The 24,140-nt window shown below is 45.6% G+C and overlaps 1 protein-coding gene across 1 annotated transcript in view; it reads left to right on the top strand.

The window, feature by feature from the left end:
• PLXNA4 (plexin A4) overlaps positions 1-24,140 on the top strand; it is a gene marked incomplete at both ends in the record, with an annotated part of 428,073 nt that overhangs the window by 368,035 nt on the left and 35,898 nt on the right. The window contains 7 exons of the mRNA XM_082013844.1: positions 2,090-2,329; positions 3,167-3,313; positions 8,638-8,872; positions 9,285-9,427; positions 12,349-12,617; positions 15,977-16,043; positions 18,157-18,303. Of these exons, the coding sequence (XP_081869970.1) occupies positions 2,090-2,329; positions 3,167-3,313; positions 8,638-8,872; positions 9,285-9,427; positions 12,349-12,617; positions 15,977-16,043; positions 18,157-18,303 (1,248 nt within the window). The remainder of the gene's footprint in view (positions 1-2,089; positions 2,330-3,166; positions 3,314-8,637; positions 8,873-9,284; positions 9,428-12,348; positions 12,618-15,976; positions 16,044-18,156; positions 18,304-24,140) is intronic.

Below are 24,140 nucleotides of genomic sequence, written 5' to 3' on the forward strand. Positions count from 1 at the left end.
ATAGCATCTGCAAAGGTATTGGTTGTGTATGGGCACCTCCTGGGAGCATCCCAGAAGAAGAGGCTCCAAAAGTAAAAAATACAGAGGGACTAATCAAGGTGAGGGCAGAAAGTTCAATCCTCTGCATTTCTCAGGTTTTAAGATTAATCCATGGGCTTTCCACCCAAGGTTCTCAAAGCACTTAATGGACATTAACATCTTCTACTGCCACATGGATAATGGTGAAACTGTGGTACATCCAAAAAGAAAATGCAGGAATATATGGAGTAGGTTCATTTGCATCTGCAGTTTGCTGATTGAGACACATAAATTTTGGTCTTATCCTGGCTCTGCCATGAACAAGATGATATTCCTGTCTAGATCTAAGGAAGAGATTTTTCACAATGAGGGTGGTGAAACCCTGGCACAGGTTGCCCAGAGAGGTGGTAGATGCCCCATCCCTGGAAACATTCCAGGTCAGGTTGGACGGGGCTCTGAGCATCCTCATCTGATTGAAGATGTCCTTGCTTATTGCAGGGGGTTGGACTAGATGACCGTTAAAGGTCCCTTCCAATCCAAACTATTCTATGATTCTGTGATTCTGACTAATATCTCCCTCCATAAAGCCAAATCCAAAGCAATTTTGTCACTTTTGTGAAAGGTGACAAAATCATCAGATTCAGGAAATATCTGTTGAGACTGGTTCCTGGGTCTGATGTGAAATTTGACTGACAATCTCCCACTCCCTCATGAACTCTGGGAAAACCCTGGTCCAACTGATTATGCATATTCATAGGTATGTTTTGGTAATGTGTTGCATTTCCTGGTACAACACAGCCAAACATTTATCTATCTTTCCAGCAGAATTAGAAGCCTGCATGACTTCTAACCATGGATTAATGGTTGGACTTGATGATCTTGAAGGTCCTTTCCAACTTAGTGATTCTATGATTCTGTGATTCTGTAATGACTTCATCGTATTCTTACAGCAAACTCCAGCTTTTGCCTGACACAGTGGTCTCAAACAATCACGCCATTGTGCGGATGATGAAGCCTATTCATCATCTCACACATGCTCGTGTAGAACCGCCCATCAGTTTTACGCTGGGAAGTACTCTGGTGCCTTTTTTCTTCCAAGAGCTGTTACAGCAAAGAACATCTGACTTTACAGTATGAAACTGGCTGGAGCAAGTCACTTATCTCTCTATTGATTTGAACCAAAGCTTTATTGGCACTTGAGCTATGCTAGCTGAGATAATGAGTGTGCTCTCAATGTTGGAGGTATCAGACTAGTTTGGAGAAGATTCTCATATCAAGCACCACTGGGATCCCACAAGCTGATGCTGTTTCCCCACAAAGCCTATTTGTTCCTGGTGAGACCAGGATGCATTGTGCTAGCAACCATGATATAGGAAGAAGAAGACTCAGGTCCTGAAGGACAATCAGACGCCTAATTCCTAGTCATTTAAAATAGGAGTCAGGGTAAAACACCTTTCACAATCTATTAGTCATTTCTCAAATATACAGAAAAGCAGGTCTTTGGTAATCTTCAGGGTCTCCTGAGACCTAGTCCATTGTCTTCACCACTCCAGCTTCATTTCAGCTAAATCGATATTCAGATAGGAACCTTGAGCACCGCTGAGCATGCACTGCCCATACATACACCCTTGGAGTGATCTCCAGAGCGTGACAGCTAATTGCAAGGTGGTAGTGAGGCTTTGACTAGTCTCTGCTGTACAAAAAAGGGAAGAAATTTCTATTTCCAGAAGGAAATGAGGTTAGGGGAAGATGCTGACACTGGCAATCCCAGAGGCTGAGCTCCCTCAGGGAAGAGGCACAGGATGCCCAATTGCAGTGCAAACTGCTCCACACATCTGCCCCAGTAAATCTTTCCTAATTCCTTCCCAGCCTTGATTGTGTGATGGGTATGGGGTATGTTTTGAAGCTCCTGAAGACAGGAGCACCAGCCTGTCTCCGATAACCAAGGAGGTCTGCTTTTCCCTGTCCTCCGGTGGCAGGTAGGCTAGCAGTTCGCTGGGAGGTATTTGCCCACCAGGAGGTCTGCTGGCATTTTCCATAAACTCTCCTTGTGTTGGGTTTCTTTCTCCAGAACTGTGAGGTGCAGAACAGCACGGAGATGACCTGCCAGGCTCCAGCACTGGCTGTTGACCCCGGTCACCAGTCTGAGCTTGCCGAGCGTCCAGAGGAGTTTGGCTTCATTCTTGACAACGTGCAGTCCCTGCTCATCCTCAACAAAACCAACTTCACCTACTATCCAAACCCAATCTTTGAAGTTTTCAATCCCTCAGGGATCCTGGAGCTGAAGCCGGGAAGCCCAATCATACTGAAGGTGAGATGGGGACGAAGGCCTGGATGAGGCAGACAAAGAAACGCTGCCTATTGCCTCTCTGTGTCTGCCAGCACCCCAAAAATCACAATGGCAGCCTGGCTGCATCCTAGAAATTTCCTGCACTCATTGTACCTACCTTATCACATCATATCAGAGTCACCACCTGCAAACACAAATCACTGCTCAGCATCTGCCAATACCCATAACTAAAAAATATAAACTCCTGCTGCAGCTACCTGTGTACAGCCTGAGTTTGTACCCACTGCTGCTCACCAGAGAAGAACAATTTCCATCATCACTGCAGCAGGGCTGGCAATTAAATACCCAAGTCTATTTCTTTCTTCAGTTTTCAAGACCTCCCTCTCACCCCTGGTTAAATCCTACACCAGACCTTTGTCATTTCTGTAATCTGGATAGCAATACAGAGAAGGAATTTTATGATCGAACATTTCCATATTAGCACTTGTACATGGTGCACGTGAAATGTTTTGCAGAATACCTTCTTACATGATTGGAACAGGGTCTGTCTTACTCGCCTGAATACGTTTTGTAAGGGGCTGCTTGTGCAAGCCTTATCTGCAACCTTTCTCATTTAGTTCCAGAGAGAGAGGACGAGGACAGGCTGTTTTGACTGATGACGGTCTGTAGCCGTCCATGCTGTGCTCTGCATGACTTTCTAAACTGGCTTTTCCTCTCTGGGTTAGCTAACGGCGAACCACAAATGTCAAGTGCAATGTTAAAATTTGTGTCACAGGAGCAAACTAGAGGTGGAAGGCAAACCCTTTCCTGACGTGTTTTGGTTTTTTTTTGTGGGGGGTGATATTCCTTTCTATCTAGGGCAAGAACCTGATCCCACCAGTGGCGGGAGGGAATGCCAAACTGAACTACACTGTTTTGGTTGGTGAGAAGCCCTGTGCAGTGACTGTATCAGATGTGCAGCTGCTGTGTGAGTCCCCAAACCTCATTGGACGGCACAAGGTGATGGTAAGCGGTGTTTAAACCTCAGCTTTTCTTCCCTGGGTGGGTTGGGAGGTCACACCAATGCTGAATAGCTGACAGAGATCTCCCAGGAGTTTGCATCACCATTTGCCTTCTGTAGATCCCATAAACATCAGGGCCCCTTCTTGATATAATATCCCCATCAAGAGTAATTTGGAGAATTAGAAGAGTAATCTGGAGATTTTTATAGACAGTGAGAAACCTTTCATAATCAAAAGCCTTTAGGAAAGTTTGCCCCTCTTCTGTTTTTGTATGGTCTGTATGAACTCTAGATACTCATGCGAGTTCATATACGTAAACATGTTTCCTCCGTGACATACTTTGTTAAATTCATAAGAATCCCCAGCGATTACTAACATGCTGGCTAAAATTTGATGTAGGAGAAAAAAAAAAATTTGCAGGATATGGACAATAGTGTGACTGGACTTTGAGGATTTGACATCTCTACAACTTAATATACTCCTACATACCCTTCCTGGAACCTGTGAAAAATGGACCTAGTGATTACATCAAGAAGGAACTTCCCCTCCTCTCACCATTGATTTATTCACTCCTCCTTTACTTTCCTCTCAGTAATTTGCATTCCTCAATGCTGTTGCTTAGTAAGCAGCACATCAGCAAACCCATCTGAGTTGTACCGAGCTGTGGGTGGAAACACAACAAAAGTTAACAACTGACATGAGACATATGGATGATCAATGTTTTTTATTCCTTGTGGTCAACTTTTTTCCACCTCTCTGCTGCTCTCCCAAAGCTGTATCTGTCACAAAGTTATTTATTTCAATGTAGTGAGACTCAAAGAGGTTGATAGAGACACACTGCATGGCTCTTCAAAAAAGAGTTTTCCATAGACTTTTAGAAAATAGAGACTTTATGGTGACCATTTTGGGTCTCATTTGTGACTGCTGCTGGGAGACCTCATACTAGATACTTCACTTCTCTGTGCCAAAGTTTGTCATCTGGAAAATAGAGGTAATAATCCTTTCCAGCCATGCAAATATACCGTGGCACTTGATTAATTGTAAAGTGTATTAAGACACTCCAAGAGGAGCAATAATGAAGTGAGAGATTTTCTCTGTGTGAATACCAAAGCTTTTGAACAAGGCAATATATGTTCCCTGTCATTTTCATGAATATAATTAAACATATGGTTAGTCAGAGATGGACAAAGCCAATCCTAGAGAGAGAAAACTCAAAGTCAGGTGAGCAATAATCAACCCCTGGGGATCAGGAGGATGAACATCTGCTCAGGTCTTACTAATTGGGAAGACTCCCCTGCTCCTGCAGCTTGGGACAGCTTAAGCGAAGCCATAGAGAAAAAAATAATCTCTTTTTGAGGCCGCTGATCAAACAAGAGATGGTGCTGGAAGCATGGGAAGATGATCGCATTGAAGCCTGTTAATGAGCATCAGTATTAGGGGCAAGTTACAGATTTCTCATTCAACTGCCAACACGGAGAGAATGCTTTGACAGCATCTGGGCTGGAAACCAAATACAGAAGGTCACCTGTGATGGAGGCCAGTTCTCAAGGATGAACTTTGCATCTGGAACTTACCAGGAGGACAGCTGGGCTGGGAAATGCCTCCTCCAGCATGGCACAACATCTCTGTTGCTCGGGTTGGTACAAAGTGTAACCCCATGTTTCACATGAATGTCACTTTGAAGGTCAGGATAATTGACAGGTAGCTCTCCCAGGTCCTTCTCCCATTTCTGCCAACGACATACTGTGTGACCTTGAGTAAAATGCTGAACAAATGCTCACTTCTTGCAAAGTGAGGTGAGTGGCCTAGATCTGAGAGGAGACCGTTGGACTGAATCAATCATTGCAACACTGAGATTATTTCTAAGGAAAGGAACAGTGACAGTGACACACGTTGATGTCAACATGGTTTTGCTCTAGTTCAGCTATCTTTTATACAACTACAAAGTTAAATACTTGAAAAAATAGGAAACAACTAAAATGCCTGAGCAACGGTTTAAAAAGATTGACTAAAACTCGGAGGCAAGGTTTTTTCCAAGGAAAAGAAAGAGACATAAGGAAGATCCATGAGTAACTGCGGTGCAGAAGGTCTGCAATGAAGATGTGGAGTACGTCTGAAGGGTTGCTGGTAGCTAATGTAGGCACTTATGTATGGAAAGTCACACTGGACTCTCTGTGTAGTGAATGGAGAGATGGCCAAATACAGCAATTGAAGTTCAGGGCACAATTCATCTCATCCTAACGTAGACACTTACATTTGGCCAGGGCAAACTTGCACTAAGAAAGATGCTATCACAGTCAAGTCTTGCACAACAGGAACTCCTGAACTGCTACAGGTGGCCCCTAAGACTTTGCTGGAGAAAACTGGGCTCTGCCTTAGTGCCATGTAAAACAAATTAATGATTAATAGGCTTAACAGGTCGTCAAACTGTTGTTTGGTAATATAGAGGGCTTGTGTTCAGTCTTCTGGAAGTTATAAATTTCTTCCTTCAAAAACACTCAGTGGCCCAAGAAGTAAAGTAGGGCCATATCTACATATTTGCTTGTTTTTCTTTTAAGTTCTCACAATAGTACAGCAACCTTGCAAGCTTTCTTCTTCAAGAGACAGATTCTCTCAGATTATGGCAGTTTGATTCATGGACTGTGAGATCTTCCCAGTGTTGAAACCACCTTTAGAGCAGAATGGACTGCAACTAACTTTGACAGACACCTACCTCTACGAGCCTAGATCCCCTTATAGTTAATGGAGAGAAATGGCAACTTCCACTGAATAAAATGTCTCATCCTAATGTCAAAGCAGCTCACATAAATCACATTCTGAAAGTGCTTTTTCTCTGTATTGACTCTGAAAGCATGCTGTAATGTCTAAGTCAGATGTGCACATTGAATGTTTGGTGAGAGGAATGCCACCCATGGAGACGGGCTGTTCGGTGAGCTTCAATGATGGACTGGTACTGGGGATTGGGACAGGGTTGTTTGATTCTGGTCTGGTAGTCCTTGAATGGACTCATTTGATTGCAAGGCTTGGAGGAAAAGGGCCACTGCTGGAAACAGAAAATGAAATATAATGATCCTATTTATTGATTCACTGTGTCAGAGAGAAAATTGTTCAAACTGGTGAGCAAATTTTGCTGGAAGGATTTGAGACAATGGTCTAGGGCAAAAGGCAATAGCTTTCCGTGCATAGATTAGCATGTGAGTTTGGAAATTTGTCTTCTCAGCTGATCATGCCACATACCAACACCAAATTTCTGCCCTTTGCAGGCTTTATAAGCGAGTTGGACCTTGTATCTTAGAATAGATGGGAAAACTAGTTACTTCTGTGTCCTCAACTTATGTGGGTGCTAGGTTGTTCCTTGGCCACTGAAGATGCTCTATGAGTCATCAATGTCATGCTACAGGAATAGTCACCTTGAAATTCTTTTACTTGGTCGGATGAGCTTAGATTTGGTTTCATTTCTCATTGTGGACATTGTTAACTTCCCAGAGCCCATCCCAAAATGCTTAGGAATATTCAGGGCATGATAAGACCTTGTGGATGGAAATTAGGTATTTCCAGACATTCACTTTTGTACTGTCTAAGACTGTTACATCTAGGTTACATCTAGGTGGCTTTGGCCAGGACCCACTGAGGAACAGCCTAGAGCTGGTGCTAGAGCACAACAGACATCTTCTCAGAGGCTGTAACTGGGGCCAGAATAATTTCTAGGAGGTGTTGGGGTCATAGAGATTCATGTCCCCAGCAAGGGCTGTGGTGTTGAGGAGCAAGACCAGCTGGAAAACTTTTCATTAATTTATGACTCTCTGCTCTGCAGTCTCTTCTACTGGCTCCAACCCTTCCTCCTTGGGCCAGTTTCTTCCTCCTGTGTCCTAGAGAGGAAACCGGAGTAGGTGCCTGAGCTGAGTCATGGGAGGCCTGGGATTAATGCGTATGCAAGCAGGCTGGAGACAGACTGATGAACTGGGAGTCAGTGGGATGAAGGACAAGGCTAGCCACCAGGCTGGGATGTGGGAAATATTTTCACTAGTCACTGTGGGAGCTGGGAAAGTGAGAGAGAGCTCCTCATAGAAGAGAAAGAAAAAGGTTCAGTTACATACTGCAATATTTCCACTTGCAGTGGGAGGGGGAAGCACGCAGCTCTGGAGTTTTGACTGCATTTCTGCCTGGCAGCGAGGTTTTGCACTTTGTGCAGGGCTTGCTGTGCCTCCCTGTCACAAAGCTCAGCTCTGGTGAAGTGATGGGGCTCATCACCATGTCACGATCCTTCAAGATCTTTGTATGGTGTTTTCCTAGCTTTATGTTGATCTATAATCAGTGTTCCCCTACCACAGCACAGTCCTAGAAGCCTTCTTTTTATACCTCAAGCTAGTCAGCAGCGCTTTTCCCCCTGCCACTCAAACTTATCCTACTCTACAAACAGCCTTGAACAACCTTGTGGCAGCCTTGAGCGAGTAGTACCCCATGGGATTACTGTTGGGGGTGGTGTTCACGTTGTAAAAATGGGCTGCTAACAGCCGTGCTTCAGCGGAGTGTTTTGTCGGGCTTGCAGCAGTACCACCTGCCGGGGTTCTTCTGGCTGTTAAAAGCAAGGTCCTCACACAGCAGCTTGTTCTAGAGCCTGGCAGCAGCCCTGGGGACCTCTGGGAGTTCATGGAGAGCAGAAAGCTGTGTTCAGCTCCCTGTCCCACTGGTGAGCATCTGCAGTCACCCTGCCAATGTGGGGCTAGAGAGGGCCGTAAAGAGCACGGGACAGGCTCTGTGGTATTTGTGTTGTTTTTTTCCTTGTCCCAGTGGCTTCCAGATACAGTTTTCTCTGGTTGAAGAGTCAAACGTAAACTGTGACTCTGATTTCTGCATCCCCACTGTCCTGACTGCTGTTGTGCCAGCTGTCTGGGTCAGATGTCCCCCATCCCATTATGAGGTTAGGACCCATCAGACCACAACCATGAGCTGTGTATCCTGTGTGCATTTTGGGACTAAATGTCATCAGGACAGTCGAGCACAACGTAGCTGTTCAGGACAGGGAATGGAAAACCCAGAATGAAGTCCAAACTGATATGTAGCCAGGCCATGGGGACTGGTGATACTTGTCTCACCATAAGTCCTTTACTGGTTGGGTTCACAGTCATTCTGTCAACAGAGTTGTTTCTATATGACACTTCAGGTGTTTTTAAGATGTTCTCTATCCAAGTACTTCATGACTTCATGGTTTAGCTTGGGAGAAAAGGGGATGTCATTGTTCAGCCTTAGTCAGGGAGATGATGGAGTTTCTCTATATTCCTGCTTGTTTGACAGTTTCAATGCACCTCTTCCCTGTGTTCCCTCTAGGCTCGTGTAGGAGGGATGGAGTTCTCCCCAGGGATGGTCTACATCTCTCCAGACAGCCCTCTCAGCTTGCCAGCTATTGTCAGCATTGCGGTGGCTGGTGGCCTGCTCATCATTTTCATCGTGGCTGTGTTGATTGCGTACAAGCGCAAATCCAGAGAAAGCGACCTCACCCTCAAGCGTCTGCAGATGCAGATGGACAACTTGGAGTCCAGGGTTGCACTGGAGTGCAAAGAAGGTAGGAGGAGGAAGGCAGGCTGACACTGTGTCAGTCTTGGTAGAGGAGAAGGATCCAGTCACAAAACTTTGAGCCAAAATATCACAAGCAAAAGGAATGTTGAACCCTATGGGTATGGCTCAGGCCTGGATCTAATATGACTTTGCCTATTTTTCCTTGAATCCAGCCTTCCTCCACCCTGTCCCAACTGCATTTGTTAACTCAGAGTCCAGAGAGAGTCTTGGTATGTGGCCTTGGGGAAAGGCTGTGTTGTAGGAAAAGTGAGACTGCTCTTGTCCACCTTCTTCCTCTCCACATGTTGCTTCTCTGCTTGGACCTTAGTCTCATTCACATGGGCCTGAGGGCTTTTCCATCACAGTGAGGGAGATCTGGACTGTCACTGTTACGTAAGTAATTTCTTTTTTTGTGTCAGCCTTTGCAGAGCTACAGACGGATATTCACGAGCTGACAAGTGATCTGGATGGAGCTGGGATCCCTTTCCTTGATTACCGAACCTACACCATGAGGGTGCTTTTCCCTGGCATTGAAGATCATCCAGTCCTGAGGGACCTGGAGGTAAGAAATCCACATCTTCTGCTTCTGGCTCCTCTCATGTCTCCATGTTCTGTCCTGAGTGCAAGAGAAGTTGTGTCAGTGGTGGGGATGTGATGGCTTACAATGGTTTGTCCTACCAGGGACTAAAGAGCACCTCATTAAAAATCCAGGTTGAAAGGGGAAGAAGATTGCTGCTATCTTAGATGTTAAATTCCGTTTGATCACTCATTTCTTTGGAAGAGTCTCATAGATCTGTGTGCATTCGGTTTACTGTATTAAGCTCCTCCTTGGTTTTCATCCTGCTGGAGTTTGTTTTTAGACTGGATTTTTTAGTTACTGCTGTGCAGTAGCCAGGAAAAAAAGTCGTATGGCAGAGCAGCATAGCTGCCTGTGTCACTCTAGCTTTGCATGACGTCGACACTACCAAGAAACCTTTTTTCCTGGTAACGCCTATAGAAATAACCTGCAGTCACTGAATGAGGTTCACCTTTGCTGCACTCTGTGGTTTGCGGTGAGATCAGAAAACCACAGCATCAGTCTGCCCGTACCCTGCCTACATCTGCCTCCTCCACCGCAGGTCTCCAGACTGCAGTGGTGGGAGGACGGCAAGATCCCAGCACGGGTGAGGTCTACGCACATTACCTCACTGGCAACAATGAGTTTGATGGGACCACAGGTGAAGCCTGTCCATGCTGCAAAACTGCTTCAGGCTTTGGCAGATGGACAGGCTCTGCTCTAGGGATACCTGGGCCAGAGAAGCAAGGGATACGCTATGGCCAAGGCCAGGGAGGTCGTTGGCTGAGCTCTCTGTAAAGTCTTTGGCAAGCTCTGAGCTTCAGAGAGGCTCTGGCATGGGCTGGTGAGATTGCTGGAGGCCAAGACTGGGGTTAGTTGGCAGAAAGAAGGAACAGGAGGTGGTGCAGGCAATGCTATGACTGGCTGGCTGTGCAGTCAGAGCTCCCTGTTCGTCTTTGCTCCTGCTGTTCAGGAGAGCCAAAATTCATCAAACTATATGGAGAGAACCATTGAAAAAACCTGATCTGTCAGCATCGAGGACTTGTGGGAATGGGTAGGAGACTGCGTTGCACATTGACTACTGTACATACTTGCCTTTGGGGTGCAGGTAGGGTGGCCTTGAGCTGCTTGCCTTCAGGAAGAGTAGCTCAGCAATTTCAACAAATGAGCACAAGAGATGAGGGACAAAGAATCTTTTTCTCACATATGTATACACATACACACAAATACTTTCATCATACCCACAGCCAGATGCAATCCCTGTATTCGTTAACCTCAGCCAGCTGACCACAGAACAGCATCCGACTCCTATAGAGGTTTTAGCATGGATGCTCCCGTACGTAGATCTGTAGAGACACAGAGCTAACATTTCCATCTGCCACTTTTGATCTCTTCCTCCTTTCATTTCATTCATCTTTTTCCTTAATCCTCTGTAAAGCTTCAACAGCTCTTTCAGTATCAACATCTTTAGCTACCAACATATCAGGGAAGGCAGTTCCCATTCTGCTCTCTTCACTGTAGCACCTAGAAGGAGTTGCTATTTATTGCAAAAGACCCCAGCATAGATCCCGCAGTGAGCAGGTCTTACTTATTTCCAGATCATTTGCTAATTAACTGTTTCCAGATGCAGTACAAAATACTTTCCTTGTTATTTTTTAATTCTTCATAATAACCCGGGGATAGACAATATTAAATGTTCAAGCAAGTGAGTTAAAAATCATTATTGGCGGGATGGGTGGTATTGGGTGGATGGTTGGTTGGTTGTCTCAGGCTATTTACTAAGTAATTTATTTGCTGAATGCAAAAAGAGTTAAGAGCTCTAATTTCCAGAATGAAAAAATAATGACTCTTTAAGGGGCCTTGCATTACTTGGCTGTTTAAGCATGCCAACTTTTTTTAGATTAAAGTGCCAGGTCTGGTGGATTATTAATACATACATGCTTCAATGACATGTATTGCTCTGTGTTGAGACCCTCCAGCTTCCAGAGAAGCTTTTCCAGGGGCTGGAACAGCCTCACCAACACTGAGGAATGAGTTTGATGTTCTCTATTTAGGCTCCACTTTGTCTATACCCAGAAGGATGGAAAAGGAAAAAACCCACTGCAGACTGTGGAGTTCAAGGTCCAGTGTTGCGGTTCTAAATTGTTCTATATAAAACTATTTCACCAGCCTCTCACTGTTGAAAAATATATTAGAGACTGATCAATCTCTCTGTCTCCAAACCATCTCACTTGCCAAGTGAGACACTCCAATTCAGGGTGTCCTCTCACACGTCCATCTACCTAGTTCTTCAAACCAAAGCCCAGCTCCATGCTCATCGTCTCAGCATCTCTTCATCTGCTCAAAAACTGACCCCGAGGCTCTTTTCCTTATTCACTTTCTTGCTGTCTCCGCAGCTTCTTAAAGCTGAACTCCAAATCTCTGTCAACAAGTTTCTTGCAGGGATAAAAAAGAGGTGCTATGTGGAGATAGAGTGAGATTTCAGTCTCACCACAATAAAAATATGGTATGGATGGTATAGTACCACATCTAGGCACTAGCAATCTCTTCTTGGTGTAGTGTTCAGGAAGGGAAAGATGATGTTGGAAAATAGTCATCTGGCTCTGCCTAGGAAGTCTTCTCAGGCTTCCTAATCATCAGATGATGTATGGACTCTTCCTTTGTATAAGTCTATCCTGTGAAGCAGAAGGACGGACTCACCTGCCTGCTAGATGCAAAACTTTATTTTAATTATCTTAAATTGTTTCTGCTGTTTGAAGCAACTTTCCCCTTTTCTCTGTCTCAGAACTGACTTCTGTTTGATGTCAAAATGTATAGTTGGAGACGCTGGAGGGACGAGGGCAGAGAGGTAGCAATGGGTGTGTGACACATTTGGGAGAGGTCTCACAGTGGGCAGTAAGGGTTAAACTCCCTTTCTTCTTGTGCAGGTCCCTGGCTATAGGCAGGAACGGGTGGAGAAAGGCCTGAAGCTCTTTGCCCAGCTCATCAACAACAAGGTTTTCCTGCTGTCCTTCATCCGCACGCTGGAGTCCCAGCGCAGCTTCTCCATGCGGGACCGTGGTAATGTGGCCTCACTGATCATGACAGTGCTGCAGAGCAAGCTGGAATATGCTACTGATGTCCTCAAGCAGCTCTTGGCTGACCTCATAGACAAAAATCTGGAGAGCAAGAACCACCCCAAGCTGCTGCTCCGGAGGTAAGGATGTCTGGGTCTGGAGTGAGCTGGGCTAGCAGCCTGTGCCCCACTGTCTAACATAAGCATGCTAGTCATCTTTGGAGGAAAGGGGCAAATTTACTTGATTTTTGTTTGTGCAACAGGGTGTGAAATCAGGATGGTATACAGACACAGTTCATAACACCCTGTACGGCTGGCGTGAAACTGTTCGCAGACAGGAGTGAATAAAGCAAGAGGGCTGAATGAAGACTGAATCGCTCTCCCTTTCTGGTTTCCTGCTTATTTAAGACTTCCTGACAGAGCATTCCTTCTCTTAGAGCACCATCCTCTTCCTCCCAGCATCCTCTCTGCATTTCCTTCCCTTTCAGCAAGTGTGTCTGTAGATCTTGCTCCATCTCCTCCCTAACCAAAATTAGTCAATGACTAAAAGTTATAGAACTGAACTATCTCTGGATTTTAATGTGGATCTTCCAGAAAGCTTCATAAACGCAGCAAGAGCCAATGCCTCCTAAATCTTGTTTTGGACTTCTTGCGTGCTTAAGACATTCATTTATATTTATGTTTTCTTTTAACTTGAAAATTCCAATTGCATTGTGTAGGACCTATAAGTATATCACATAGGACAGGCTGTATTATATCCTTGGTGAGTAGGTCAGCTGCTGCCTTCTGCTGCGTGGGCCATGGGCTGCCCTGCTGTGTTTCTTGTTCATGACAGACACATGGAGAGTTTTCTTCAGCTGCATGTGGGATCTTCTTTCTGTCCCTCAGCAATGGCGCCGGGAGCTTTTTGAAGCCAGTAGCGGAGCTGAGCAGGACAACAGAACTGGTTTCCCACAGGGCACAAGTTTCGGTTAGTGCTTCTTGGCCAGATCTAAGGTCTAACCACCAGGGTTGTGTGGGAACCCTTGAATTAGAAATTTACTGCTCTGTAATTAATGTGCTTTCCCTGCCTAGGGAAATGCTGCCTCTTCTCCCTTTAGAATCGTATTCATCCCCTTTTCACAATCTGAACTCATCATTCTGATTCAAGCCAGGACCATAAGTAAAATCAGGGGGAGACTGCTGGAGGGGGATGGCCTTTGCCACTGCTCAGAGCCAACTTTGAGGAGCCCTCAGCTGATTGCGATAGACAGCTTGGGCAGGGAAGAGATCGTGGTGCCTGCTGGGAGGGTTTTCATGTGGCACGCAGCCCGCAATGGAGAACCAGCAAAAAAGGGAGGAAAAGACACTTCCAGGCATTCAGGGTGGCAAAGCCAGAGGCAGAGACTGGACTTTGCTTTGGTGTCTGTTGACTCACTGATGTGATTCAAGCCCTACAGCCTGGCTGGTGACCTCCCTCTAGCTATCTCCAAGCTTCCTCTTTGTGCTTCTCCTCTGATGCTGGATGGTACTGCCTTCTTCCAACTGTCTCCTACTTTCATTTTCTCCTTTTTTTCCCCTTTCTCATCTCTTTATCTTCCCTGGTTGTTCATTCCTGTCTTGTACTGAGCATCCCCTCTTACTTCTTTCTCCTTCTTCCAGTTCTTTTCTAACTCTAGTCCTCTTTGTTGGAAATGAAATGTGGCCTTTGGGAGGAGAGCCAGTGAACAAAAGCACCTCCATTGTTCCAAGCTCTGAAAACACAAGGAGAAGTTAGAGATGTGGTTTGTGCTCTGAGACGGAGGTTCTGCATTGAACAACACTAGAACAGAGTCTATTGATGAACGTGTGTATAGCTCAGTGCCTTGGAATGCAGATGTTGGTGTGAGGTCCCCAGACAATTACTTTGAGCAGCTGGATTCAACTTGGTACTTCCCCTCCCTCCCTCGGACTCTGGATGGAGGGGAATCTTCCAACATCCTTCTGCAGTGCTGGGTTTTTGGGGTATTTATTTGACAGGAGGAAGGAGCTGGCTGGAATGATTTTCCCACCTCACCTGTGTCTAGTGTTCATCTCACGTGACATCAAAGTTGTCAGGGCAGAGAGCAAAAACACAAGGGGATTTCAGTTCTTTTTCTCATGGTTATACTAAGTTTACACCATTTGATGGGTCCCAGGTGTCAAATCAGGGAGCGTCGGAAAGAGCACTCTTCTGGGTGACATTCCTTGCAAGGAGCTCAGACCATGATAAGCATGGGGATTGCTGGACTTGAATATCATACCATGACCGACGGAGGACAACAGCAAGGTGACACTGACAGAGAACACAGGGCAAACAGGCTGGTTCTGACAGAGGTAGTCTCTAGGCAGAGACACAGCAAGGATCGCTATAGACAGGGAAAGTGTAGCACTAATCTGGTAGCAAACTGGGACCGTATCACCTCTTTCTCTGGTTGCAGGCAAAAGAAGAGGAGTGACAACAAACAACCCTATTATTGTTCCTTTCCAAACCATCCACACCATCAGAGCAAGATGTGCCCATGAGAACAGAGAAATCCCTAAGGAAATGAGGCTAAAGCTCAACTGCATTTAGCTAAGGAAGGGACTGTCCTTGCTCTGTGCTGGTGTAACAGGGCACTGTTTTCAGGCAAGGTCTCTGGCTGGTTCCAAGCATATCGCTCCAGTGATGCAAACCCTTCCCCTTGCAAGTCCCATGCTCCAGGGAAAGAGAGATCAACTTTATGCTAGCGGACTAGGAAACCTAAAAAGAAAGCTGCAGCCCTAAGTGAAAACGCCTGGGTGGCTTTGGTGATAGCCAGGACAAGGAAGACCCACTTTTACTCATCCAGGCAGTGATTCTTTCTTTCTTCTTGAGCAACACCAGTGTATGTACTGGAGTCAACACAGGTTTATCCTGTGCTCCTGGTGTCCACACCACATTTACAGGTCTGAGTAAGTCTTTCTGTAGGAAAAGTTCACCCTGAAGGCTTGAGATGGAGTTTTGTTTGGTTGAGGACGGAGTGTTCAAGGGCAAAAGGATGCGCCACATCGACACATTAAGGAGCATAATCAGTGCTGAATGCCAGGGAGATATTAAGTGCCAGAAAATTATTCTCTGGTCACTTAGATCTGCCTGTCCTAGGTATATATAACCTACTTGCCCTATGGCCTAACTTTGAGCTCCACATATTTGATGGTTTTATCCTCCCTGAGCTCCTCTGAGAAGGTTCCCTCAAACATTGTCATCTCCCTTTCATTGATGGAGAAACTGAGAAACAGGCATAGAAGGACTTCCCTAGTCACAGGAGAATCAACAGGGTGATAAGGATATCCCTGCAGGTTTCCTAAATCCAAAGCTAAACCAGAGAACCTAAGACATGCTTAATCCTGATGGTGTCATGCCAGACTTCCCATGGGGCTGGGCAGTAAGATGGACAAAGCCAATGTTTTGACTAGCCCTTTGATATGAGCAGCATGACTAACTAATTTCCAATTTGCTTTTTCTCCCTGGCTGGTTTTAGGACAGAGTCTGTGGCTGAGAAAATGCTCACCAATTGGTTCACCTTCCTTCTGTACAAGTTTCTCAAGGTAAGAGGAGCAGCAAGCCTGGATGAACAGCTGCTTTAAAATATTTCTTCTTGATGTTAGAGCAAAAACTTCCCAGACATACAGGAAAAGTTTTTTTTTTCTCTGGAGGGAGCTCACTGCCTAATGGGAGAAGGCTGTTTTCTGATCCAGAGAGAGCAAAGAGGACACTTATTTAGAGAGGCAGCCTGTTGTTCTTATTGCTCTACAGAGGTGGGATCTAAGGGTCCGTGCTGAAACGTGATGATTTCAGAGGCTGGTGGAGACCTATATTGAAAATGCTCTCCTTTTACTAGCAGAGTCAGACCTCCATCACATGGTGACCCATATTTTCAATGCATAGTGGCTGAAGAGCTCCCATAACCCCAGTTCAGAGGCCCAGTGCCTCCATCATACTTAATCTGCTTTACCCACACTGTAGCCAGATCCCTGCTTAGTTTAATTTAGGGCTGAATCCAAGCTCTTCTTGGCATAAGGCTGCCTCAAGCCTGCCCTGGGCATGTCCATCTACCCTCTAAATACAGAGGGCTGGATGTAATACACTGTGTAAACCTGACTGCTGCATCTAGAACCCAACACGAGCCGAGGCTCTTGCTGCTTTGTAACCCAGTGGGAGGTAACATTGGCTTTGCAGGACACTCATCAGCAAAAGAGTGAAAGGACTTGAGACACCCCCTGAGCCCTCTTGTTCCTCCTGGAGGGTCTCCTTGGGGTGGTGTGTAGTAAAAAAAAGAGTGTTTCAGCCTTTGAGACATGCCACTGACTGCTGGGTGATGACAGTTTCCTCTTGGGGACCCACACTGAGCCTGAAGCATGCTAAATGCCAAGGCACCAAACTCAGAGCCAGCTTTTTCGGAAGGAGCTGGGCTCTGCACCTCTCTCCCTTTCCCAAAGCAGTTGCTAGGTATCCTTACACCTCACAGCCCTGTTTGGACAGAATAGCCACCCTCTGTCTGGCAATTCAAGGCTTTACAAATCAATTCCTTTCCCCTGAACCTTTCCCAGACACAACCAGTCCAAGGATGAACACATGGGAAAGTTTTGAAGGTCCCTGGAAGGTAATTTCAGTGACTTCAGTATCAGATTCCTGCTTTCAGCTGAAAGGAAAGGATATAAAGAGGTGACTCTCTAAAGAGCTGCTTTTATAATAGGCTTTTTTCACCCCACTCAGCTGCTTGTCTTCTTGCCTTAGCCTGAACAGAGGCCTGATAAGGGCAAGAGACAGGCTCACAGAAGCAATATGCTGCTGGCAGATAAGCTAATTAAGTGGGAGACAGGTGTAGGGACCGAGAAAGGGACCACTTTGCTTCAGATTATTAACTTGTTCTTGCTGGGATTTACACCATCGGAAAATGACCTCGCTCGTTGAGTTGGGACACACTGCAAGAGGAGAGGGCAAGGTGGGGAGGAGGGGAGGAAGGATGGAGAGATGAAGGGGAAGGGAGGCGATAGAAGAAAGCATGAGGAGGGGTGCATGGCAGCAAATGTGCAGAGGGAGGGCAGCAAGGGAAGAGAGGTTAGGAAAAGTGTGGGAAGAGAAGTGCAGTGAGCATGAATGATGGGAAATTAGGGAGAGGTGTGCTTTCCTGGCCCTGCCTGGGGGCTGCTTGTTGCCGTCTTGTGCTGAGCCCCACACATCTGACATCACCGATCCACTCCCCTGGGTCATGGAGCTGCTCCTGCCTGAGCATCCCTGTTTGCCTCCAGCATGAGAGTGCTCAGGGAGACTGTGGACTCTGCCCAGAAACCCAGGATGGGGCACCAGCAGTCCATTTCTTTTTCAGACCTGTCTCCAGGTCCTCAGGGTCCCATCCCACCACCTGCTCCAGTGCAAAGCTCTGTCCTGGTGGCCGTCACCTGAACTGCTCCTACAAGGCTCTGCTAGCCCCAACATTGCCAGGAAACTTTGGCCCATAACATGACACTCGCGAGGGTTGGTTGCACTCTGTGGAAGTGGAGGGTCACCTCTATTCCTAGGCCATATAGAATAGACTGATGCATCTGTCCTCGAGTGGTTGGGGACAGCAAGCTGTGGCAGTCATTGAGATGCCATGTAGGCTGGGCTCTCACCTCTGCTCTTCCTGTTTCACCTCGTGGTTGTCTCTCATCCCTGCAGGAATGTGCTGGTGAACCTCTGTTCTCCCTTTTCTGTGCCATCAAGCAGCAGATGGAAAAGGGTCCCATCGACTCGATCACTGGGGAGGCCCGGTACTCACTGAGTGAGGACAAGCTTATCCGACAGCAGATTGATTACAAGACGCTGGTGAGTTCTTTTAGCACACCTTCCTACAGGCTTGTTCAACCTCTTCTAACAAAAGGAGATTTAGAGAAAAGAACCCAGTGATGGGCATGCTGACCCTCTGGGACAATTTATTCTTGCAACCCAGCAGGGTAATCCTGCTAAAGACTGATTAGTCACATTGCCTAACACAGCAAGGTTTGTGGCTGAAGCACCTGCTTGCCAAGCATGTTTGCAAAGACAGCTGCTTCCAAGTTAATTCCATTGTGCCCTGCCCCATTCGCAGAGTATCTTCAGCTCCCCAAAGGCATTGCCTATTCTCTGAAAGCATCTGCACTCCTTGCAGGGTAGGCTAACAGTGCCAATCCTTTACCATTGCTTGGGTTAGGTTAGGTCTGTCGAGAATATGACTATGAATGTGAAGACAACAGATATGGGCAATTTACTCTGTTCTGTTAGACAAAATACTTCCTAGTATCTACCCCTTTTCCTGAGAGTGATGTCCACCCTTCCAACACCCCTCTGAGTTGTAAGTAAAAGCTCTTTCTACAGCAGAAAGATGGGGTTGTCACTGCAAGTTGTCACCCTCCTGAGATCTTGGGAAGAGTCTGATCTTCATGATGAGGTTTCTTCCTTCTTACTCTTGGGACCACCTGGGGGTATTTTGAACCCCCTTTCTCCCCATCACCTGCTCCGTTCTCCCTGGTCCCCAGCACCAGTGGCAGAGCTGCCCAGCTCCAGCCCGGGCACACCAAGACCTGGTGTTTGCTGGGCAGTGCCTGCCTGGGGCGGCAGCCCTTGGCCATGCGGGGTGTCCCCAGTGCGGAGCTCAGGCAGGTCAGGCATGAGTCTTTGGCCATGAAACACTTGTGGTCACAGGGACACCCAGCTCAGGGCACGGCCTGACCTATTAGGTCTTCTCTAGGGCTAATGCAGCCATTCCTCTTGAGGAAGCACAACTCAAAGAAATATGTACTTGATTTAGATATTTCAAGTGAAAGAAGATTAATTCCTGCCACGGAATCATTTGCTTCAAAAGGTAATTAAGTACATGGTGAAAGATATACATTGCATATGTCCAGCTTTAGCTTCTACTCTGAGATTACACCCTTTTTCTACTTGATTAAAGAGCATCAATTAAAGAGCATTAGATATTTCTTCTTAGTGTGTTTGTGGGCCTTCACTTTTTCCTGGATACACTAAATCCACTGAGCTTCTAAGTCTCTGTGGGATGAAGAATACTTTGCAAGTCTTCAATGATCCTTGTAATTTCTTTATTTCCCCTGTCTTTGTTCTTGGAAAACCCCAACCCCAAATTTTATGATGGTCAGAAGGTGGTCTGAACTTATCAGATTATTTTATTTGAATCTTCAATAGAGGGACATTCATCTAACTTAACTTTATCTGGCTTTGGCAGCTGTGTCCAATGTTAGTTTCTTGACCTGTCTTAGATCTTAGCTCAGGTGGGCTGACACTGGAAATGCCTGCTCTTCTTCAGTAACTACAACCAGTCTAGAGCTGAGTTTTGGTTGAATCCAAGTCTGATGAGGGGGTAGACTTCATTCTTAAATAAGACCACAATTTTATTTTGCATATTAGAAACGTAACTTTCCTATTAAATCAGCAGCATAGTGCTTCTTTTCTATTATGTGTGGTTGTCTAGCAATTTGGAAGCCTGATCTCACACAGGGAGAGTGAGCGAAAGGAAGAAAAATGCAGACACAGAGTGATCGCTTTCACCAAAGGAAATCCCTCCGATCCTTTTAGGCTTGATATAAAGCAGCCAGCAAAGGGTAGTAATTATACATCAGCCTGAACAAAGCTCTCCTCCATTTGCTTTGTGTCATTTGATGTTAATCAGCTCTCCCTCTTACATCTCAAGAGCAGACAAATATATCCCGATAGGAATCTCAGCAGATTTACAGAGATCAGCTTTGGTGAAGGAGATTAAGAAGCAGCAGAATATGAATAGGATTGTTCCTCCTTTCTGTTTCTCTTTATTTGTTTTATTTTGTCCTTCCTCTACCTTCCTTAAGCAGTCTGTCATCTTTTATTAAAAATTTATAGTAATGAAATAAAGCAAGAACTGATTCAGTATTTGTAACATAGGAATTCCCTCAATGTCTCCTGCTCTCCACCAAACGCACCTGGTCACCGCTGAGTTTTTAGTGTGTGTGGCTAAAATTCATTGGGTTGCTCATGTTTCATGAGTGCTAGATGACTGCTTGACTGAGTTAAATCACAGTCCCAGCAGCGTGGCACATTGAAACAGGCTGTTTATTGTCATTATTCCAGGAATACAAGACCAGGGCTTCTTTTGGAAAGCATTTATTCTTTAGTGTTCATTAATCATGATCAAATATTTTAAGTCATGGTTTCAAATATGGTTTGAGTGAAAAGCAGATCCAAAGAAATTGACTTATCCAGGGAGAAAAAAGAAGACAGAACACTTTCAGACATCTGGAATTACTGATTTTACAATATACACCTCATTCACTAAATTTAGATTGTTTCAATCTGATTTATTTCCAAATCAGATAGCTCCAATTTGCTGTTTGCCAGGTCCTAACAGTTCTCCAAGGAAGCAGCCTCAATGTCCTAGGATCTTTGCCGTCTATAACAATTTCTGTAATTATGAGGGATTTTTCAGTACAGTAGAAACTAAGTCAGTTACAGATGTGATTTGCTAGGATAAATGCGTTGCAACTAAACAGTAGGTCTTCTCCCAAGCTGTATACCTCAGAGAAACACCCTCTTTTGTTAATGTCTTCACTAGCAGTCAGTGCTCATCGTCTCTGGTCTGCGGTGTTATTAAAAACCCAGCTAGATTATTCCACCTATGAGAGACAGGAAGGTCTCATCCCCGCTGACTGCCGTCTGCCTTTGCCAGAATCCATGATTTTTTAGCCATTCACCTAACCAGAGTCCAGATGCAAAACCTCACTCTCCACTGCCACTGCACTGCTGTCACTGGGAGATGAAAGACCATCCATCTCCTGTGTCAGCTTCAAATATATCGTCAGTTGGTACAAATAATGCGGGGGAGCAAAGACCTCGATGTGTGTCGGAAGCTGTCAAGAGTATTGGCTAATTAGTGGTTGGAGGTGTTAGATGGGAGCTGCCTAGTACCTCCTGAGCAGTGGCATGCTCTGCGTGGTCCCTGCACACCTCGGATCATCTCTCCTGACAACATATTCCAGATGGATAAAGATGCTTTGAGCTGCCTTTGGTTAAGGCTTTTCAGGGAATTTTGGTGGCAGGGAGGAAGCGATTACCAAGATATAAAGGCTCTCCCAGATCTCCCATGCTTGGCCTTTCTGGGGGTCTTTCTCCTTCTTGCTCACTGCCAAAACTCTCTTGTGTGCTAGCCACCTTGGACTTCCCTTAGCCCAATCTAGAAGGGAGAGAAAGATGTCTGTCCCCAGGACAGAAACCATAGCAGTGTCCTGGTCTCAGGGCAGATCACTCAAACACTGCAGAGAACTCAGAGCCAGGGTCCCGTATGAGTAATCACAAGCTGTGCCTTTGTTCTTGAAATGCCAGTGATCCGTAGTGAAGATCAGGGTTCAGCTGTCCTAAGCATCGCATGTTTACATACACTTTGAGACAGCTCATGGCTGGAAGGGTTGGCAGACAAAAAAAAAAGCCCAAGGATGTAGAGAAAGGTCAATAAACACAAATCCAGTGGCATGACATGCCCCAAGGTCACACACAGTCAGTGGGAGATCAGGGCTCAGAGATTACCACTTCACTGACTCCCAGCCCCATACCTTTCCATATTGACCCCACAACTGGCACCTTCCTTATGCTATGCTGACACAGACCTCAAAGCATGATAAAACAGTGGTGCCAAGTGCTGGTGTCTCCTCAGTGGCAAAACATTCAACAACTCCTTGAGTGACACTGAAGTCTCCTCTCTTCATCCACCTTGCTAGCTCTGCCCCACAGGACAAAAAGGTAGGTGGGTGGGTGATGGAGCAGTAACTGAATGCATTCAGGAGATCGGCATCCCAAAGCTTCCCTCAGAGTGATTGATCATGCAGTTATACAACACAGGTCATCTCAGGAGTCTCTTTCCCACTGGCTGACATCAAAGATTGTGTTGACATAGGTGGGCAGCACTGCAGTAGCAATGGAATTAGTCCTCTGTCTTACATGGGTTGTTATTAGGACAGTACTGGGTGAAGCACAGGGCAAACCTTACTCTTCCAGTGAGACTGGAGCATCTGAACTCTGCTAAAGGGATGGAGCCAGTGCTTAGAATTTTTCTGCTGGTAACCTTCTACCAGGGACAATTTACAGAAAGCTGGGGGGAGAACAGAGGAAACCCTTAGGAAGATTCCCATGGAAGTGGTAGGTATCTCTTGCTCCATTGCAAATGCCTCATTCTGATTAGGAGCTTTAGTCTGTTGGAAGAGGAACAGAGATTTTCAATCTGTGATGTAAAGATGACTTCTACAAGGCCCATGACAGTCTCCAAAGAACAGCCATTCAGTGTGCGCCATACACAGGTGCACCCTGCAAAATTCCTGAAGTCTTTCTACTGAGAAACTTTAGTGCTCCACCAGAGAACAGTTGAAAAACACCAACTGAGAGTTGATGTGAAGCCTGAGGCATATATGTCAAAGCCACTGTGCTCTGGGAAGGTTCTTGGTTTCTATAAACAATGATTGAATTACCTAAAATGTTGAAAGGAGCCTCTTGACTGTCATTGAAAAGAACACACTGGTGTCCAGGAGTTGGCAGCTACTACCAGCTGCCCCCCTCTGTGCTTGAGACCACCAAGAACAAACCTCTCTCTGCACAACCCTTTGAAATATTGCCTTCCCTGCTCCTTTTTCTTCCAACTGAGCTGGAAAAGAGAACAGCAAAGACTACTGTAGTCAGAGCATGAATGATCATGGCTCATCCAGGAAGAGTTTTTCTGCCACCTTCCAGAGTTGGCACACTGTGAAATTCAAGAACAACCAAGTTATAAGAGCAAATCACCATTGTCAGCCTCCAACTAGATGATGGTCTGCATTGCATGGTGGGTACTGGCATGGTGAGCACTAGTCAGCACCTGCAGGAGATATTGCCCCTTCTGGGCCAGCAACTAGATGCCTGGTAGGGTATCCCAGATTATTTTAAATACCACTAAGTACTTTCATGTGGGGAACTGAACTAAACCCCAGGTGTTCGCATCGCAGTTGAATCACACCATGGAGCTTGCTCTGACTGGCAACAACTCAGTCCACCTTAGCTGAGCTCAAATCACTGAGACAGACCTGCAGAGTAACTTGGTCTCCAGAACCATGTCTGACCCTTGTAATACTCCAAAAGAGCTGTCCTAGCCTGCCATCACTGCTTCATTTCCCTACAGATGTGTAATGGGAAGGGGGCAACTAATAACCTCAACACTGGATGCATTTCAACAGTGCTTTTTATGTGTAGTTCTGTGATCCTTTGAGATGAAAGTTGCTACAGAACTGTAAATCTGTGCCGTTGTTATTATTATCTGAATTGATGCTTCTTCAATACTCCTGGAAGTGACATATAAATAATAGCATTATGATCTAATCAATATCTTGTATTTACATCTCCCCTTTCATCCAGAAAGATCACAGAGCTCTTTGTAAACAATATCTTCACAAGTCCCTCTTAGCTGAGCATAACAGCACCAAAGGGAGCCTGGTGAGCCAATATATAATTATACTGATATCATTTCACCCAGTTTCAAGCCACTTTGAGATCTCACTGCATCTTATTAGGTTAAGACGGAAAGTGATGGACAGTCCAGTACCCATTGTGTACTACAGAAGGGAATTACAGTCAAGGTAGAATTTGTCTAAGGCACCAAAACTAACATGTCTGCACTTGTA

Source organism: Phaethon aethereus, assembly GCF_964289735.1.
Source record: "Phaethon aethereus genome assembly, chromosome: 1".
Lineage (NCBI taxonomy): Eukaryota > Metazoa > Chordata > Aves > Phaethontiformes > Phaethontidae > Phaethon > Phaethon aethereus.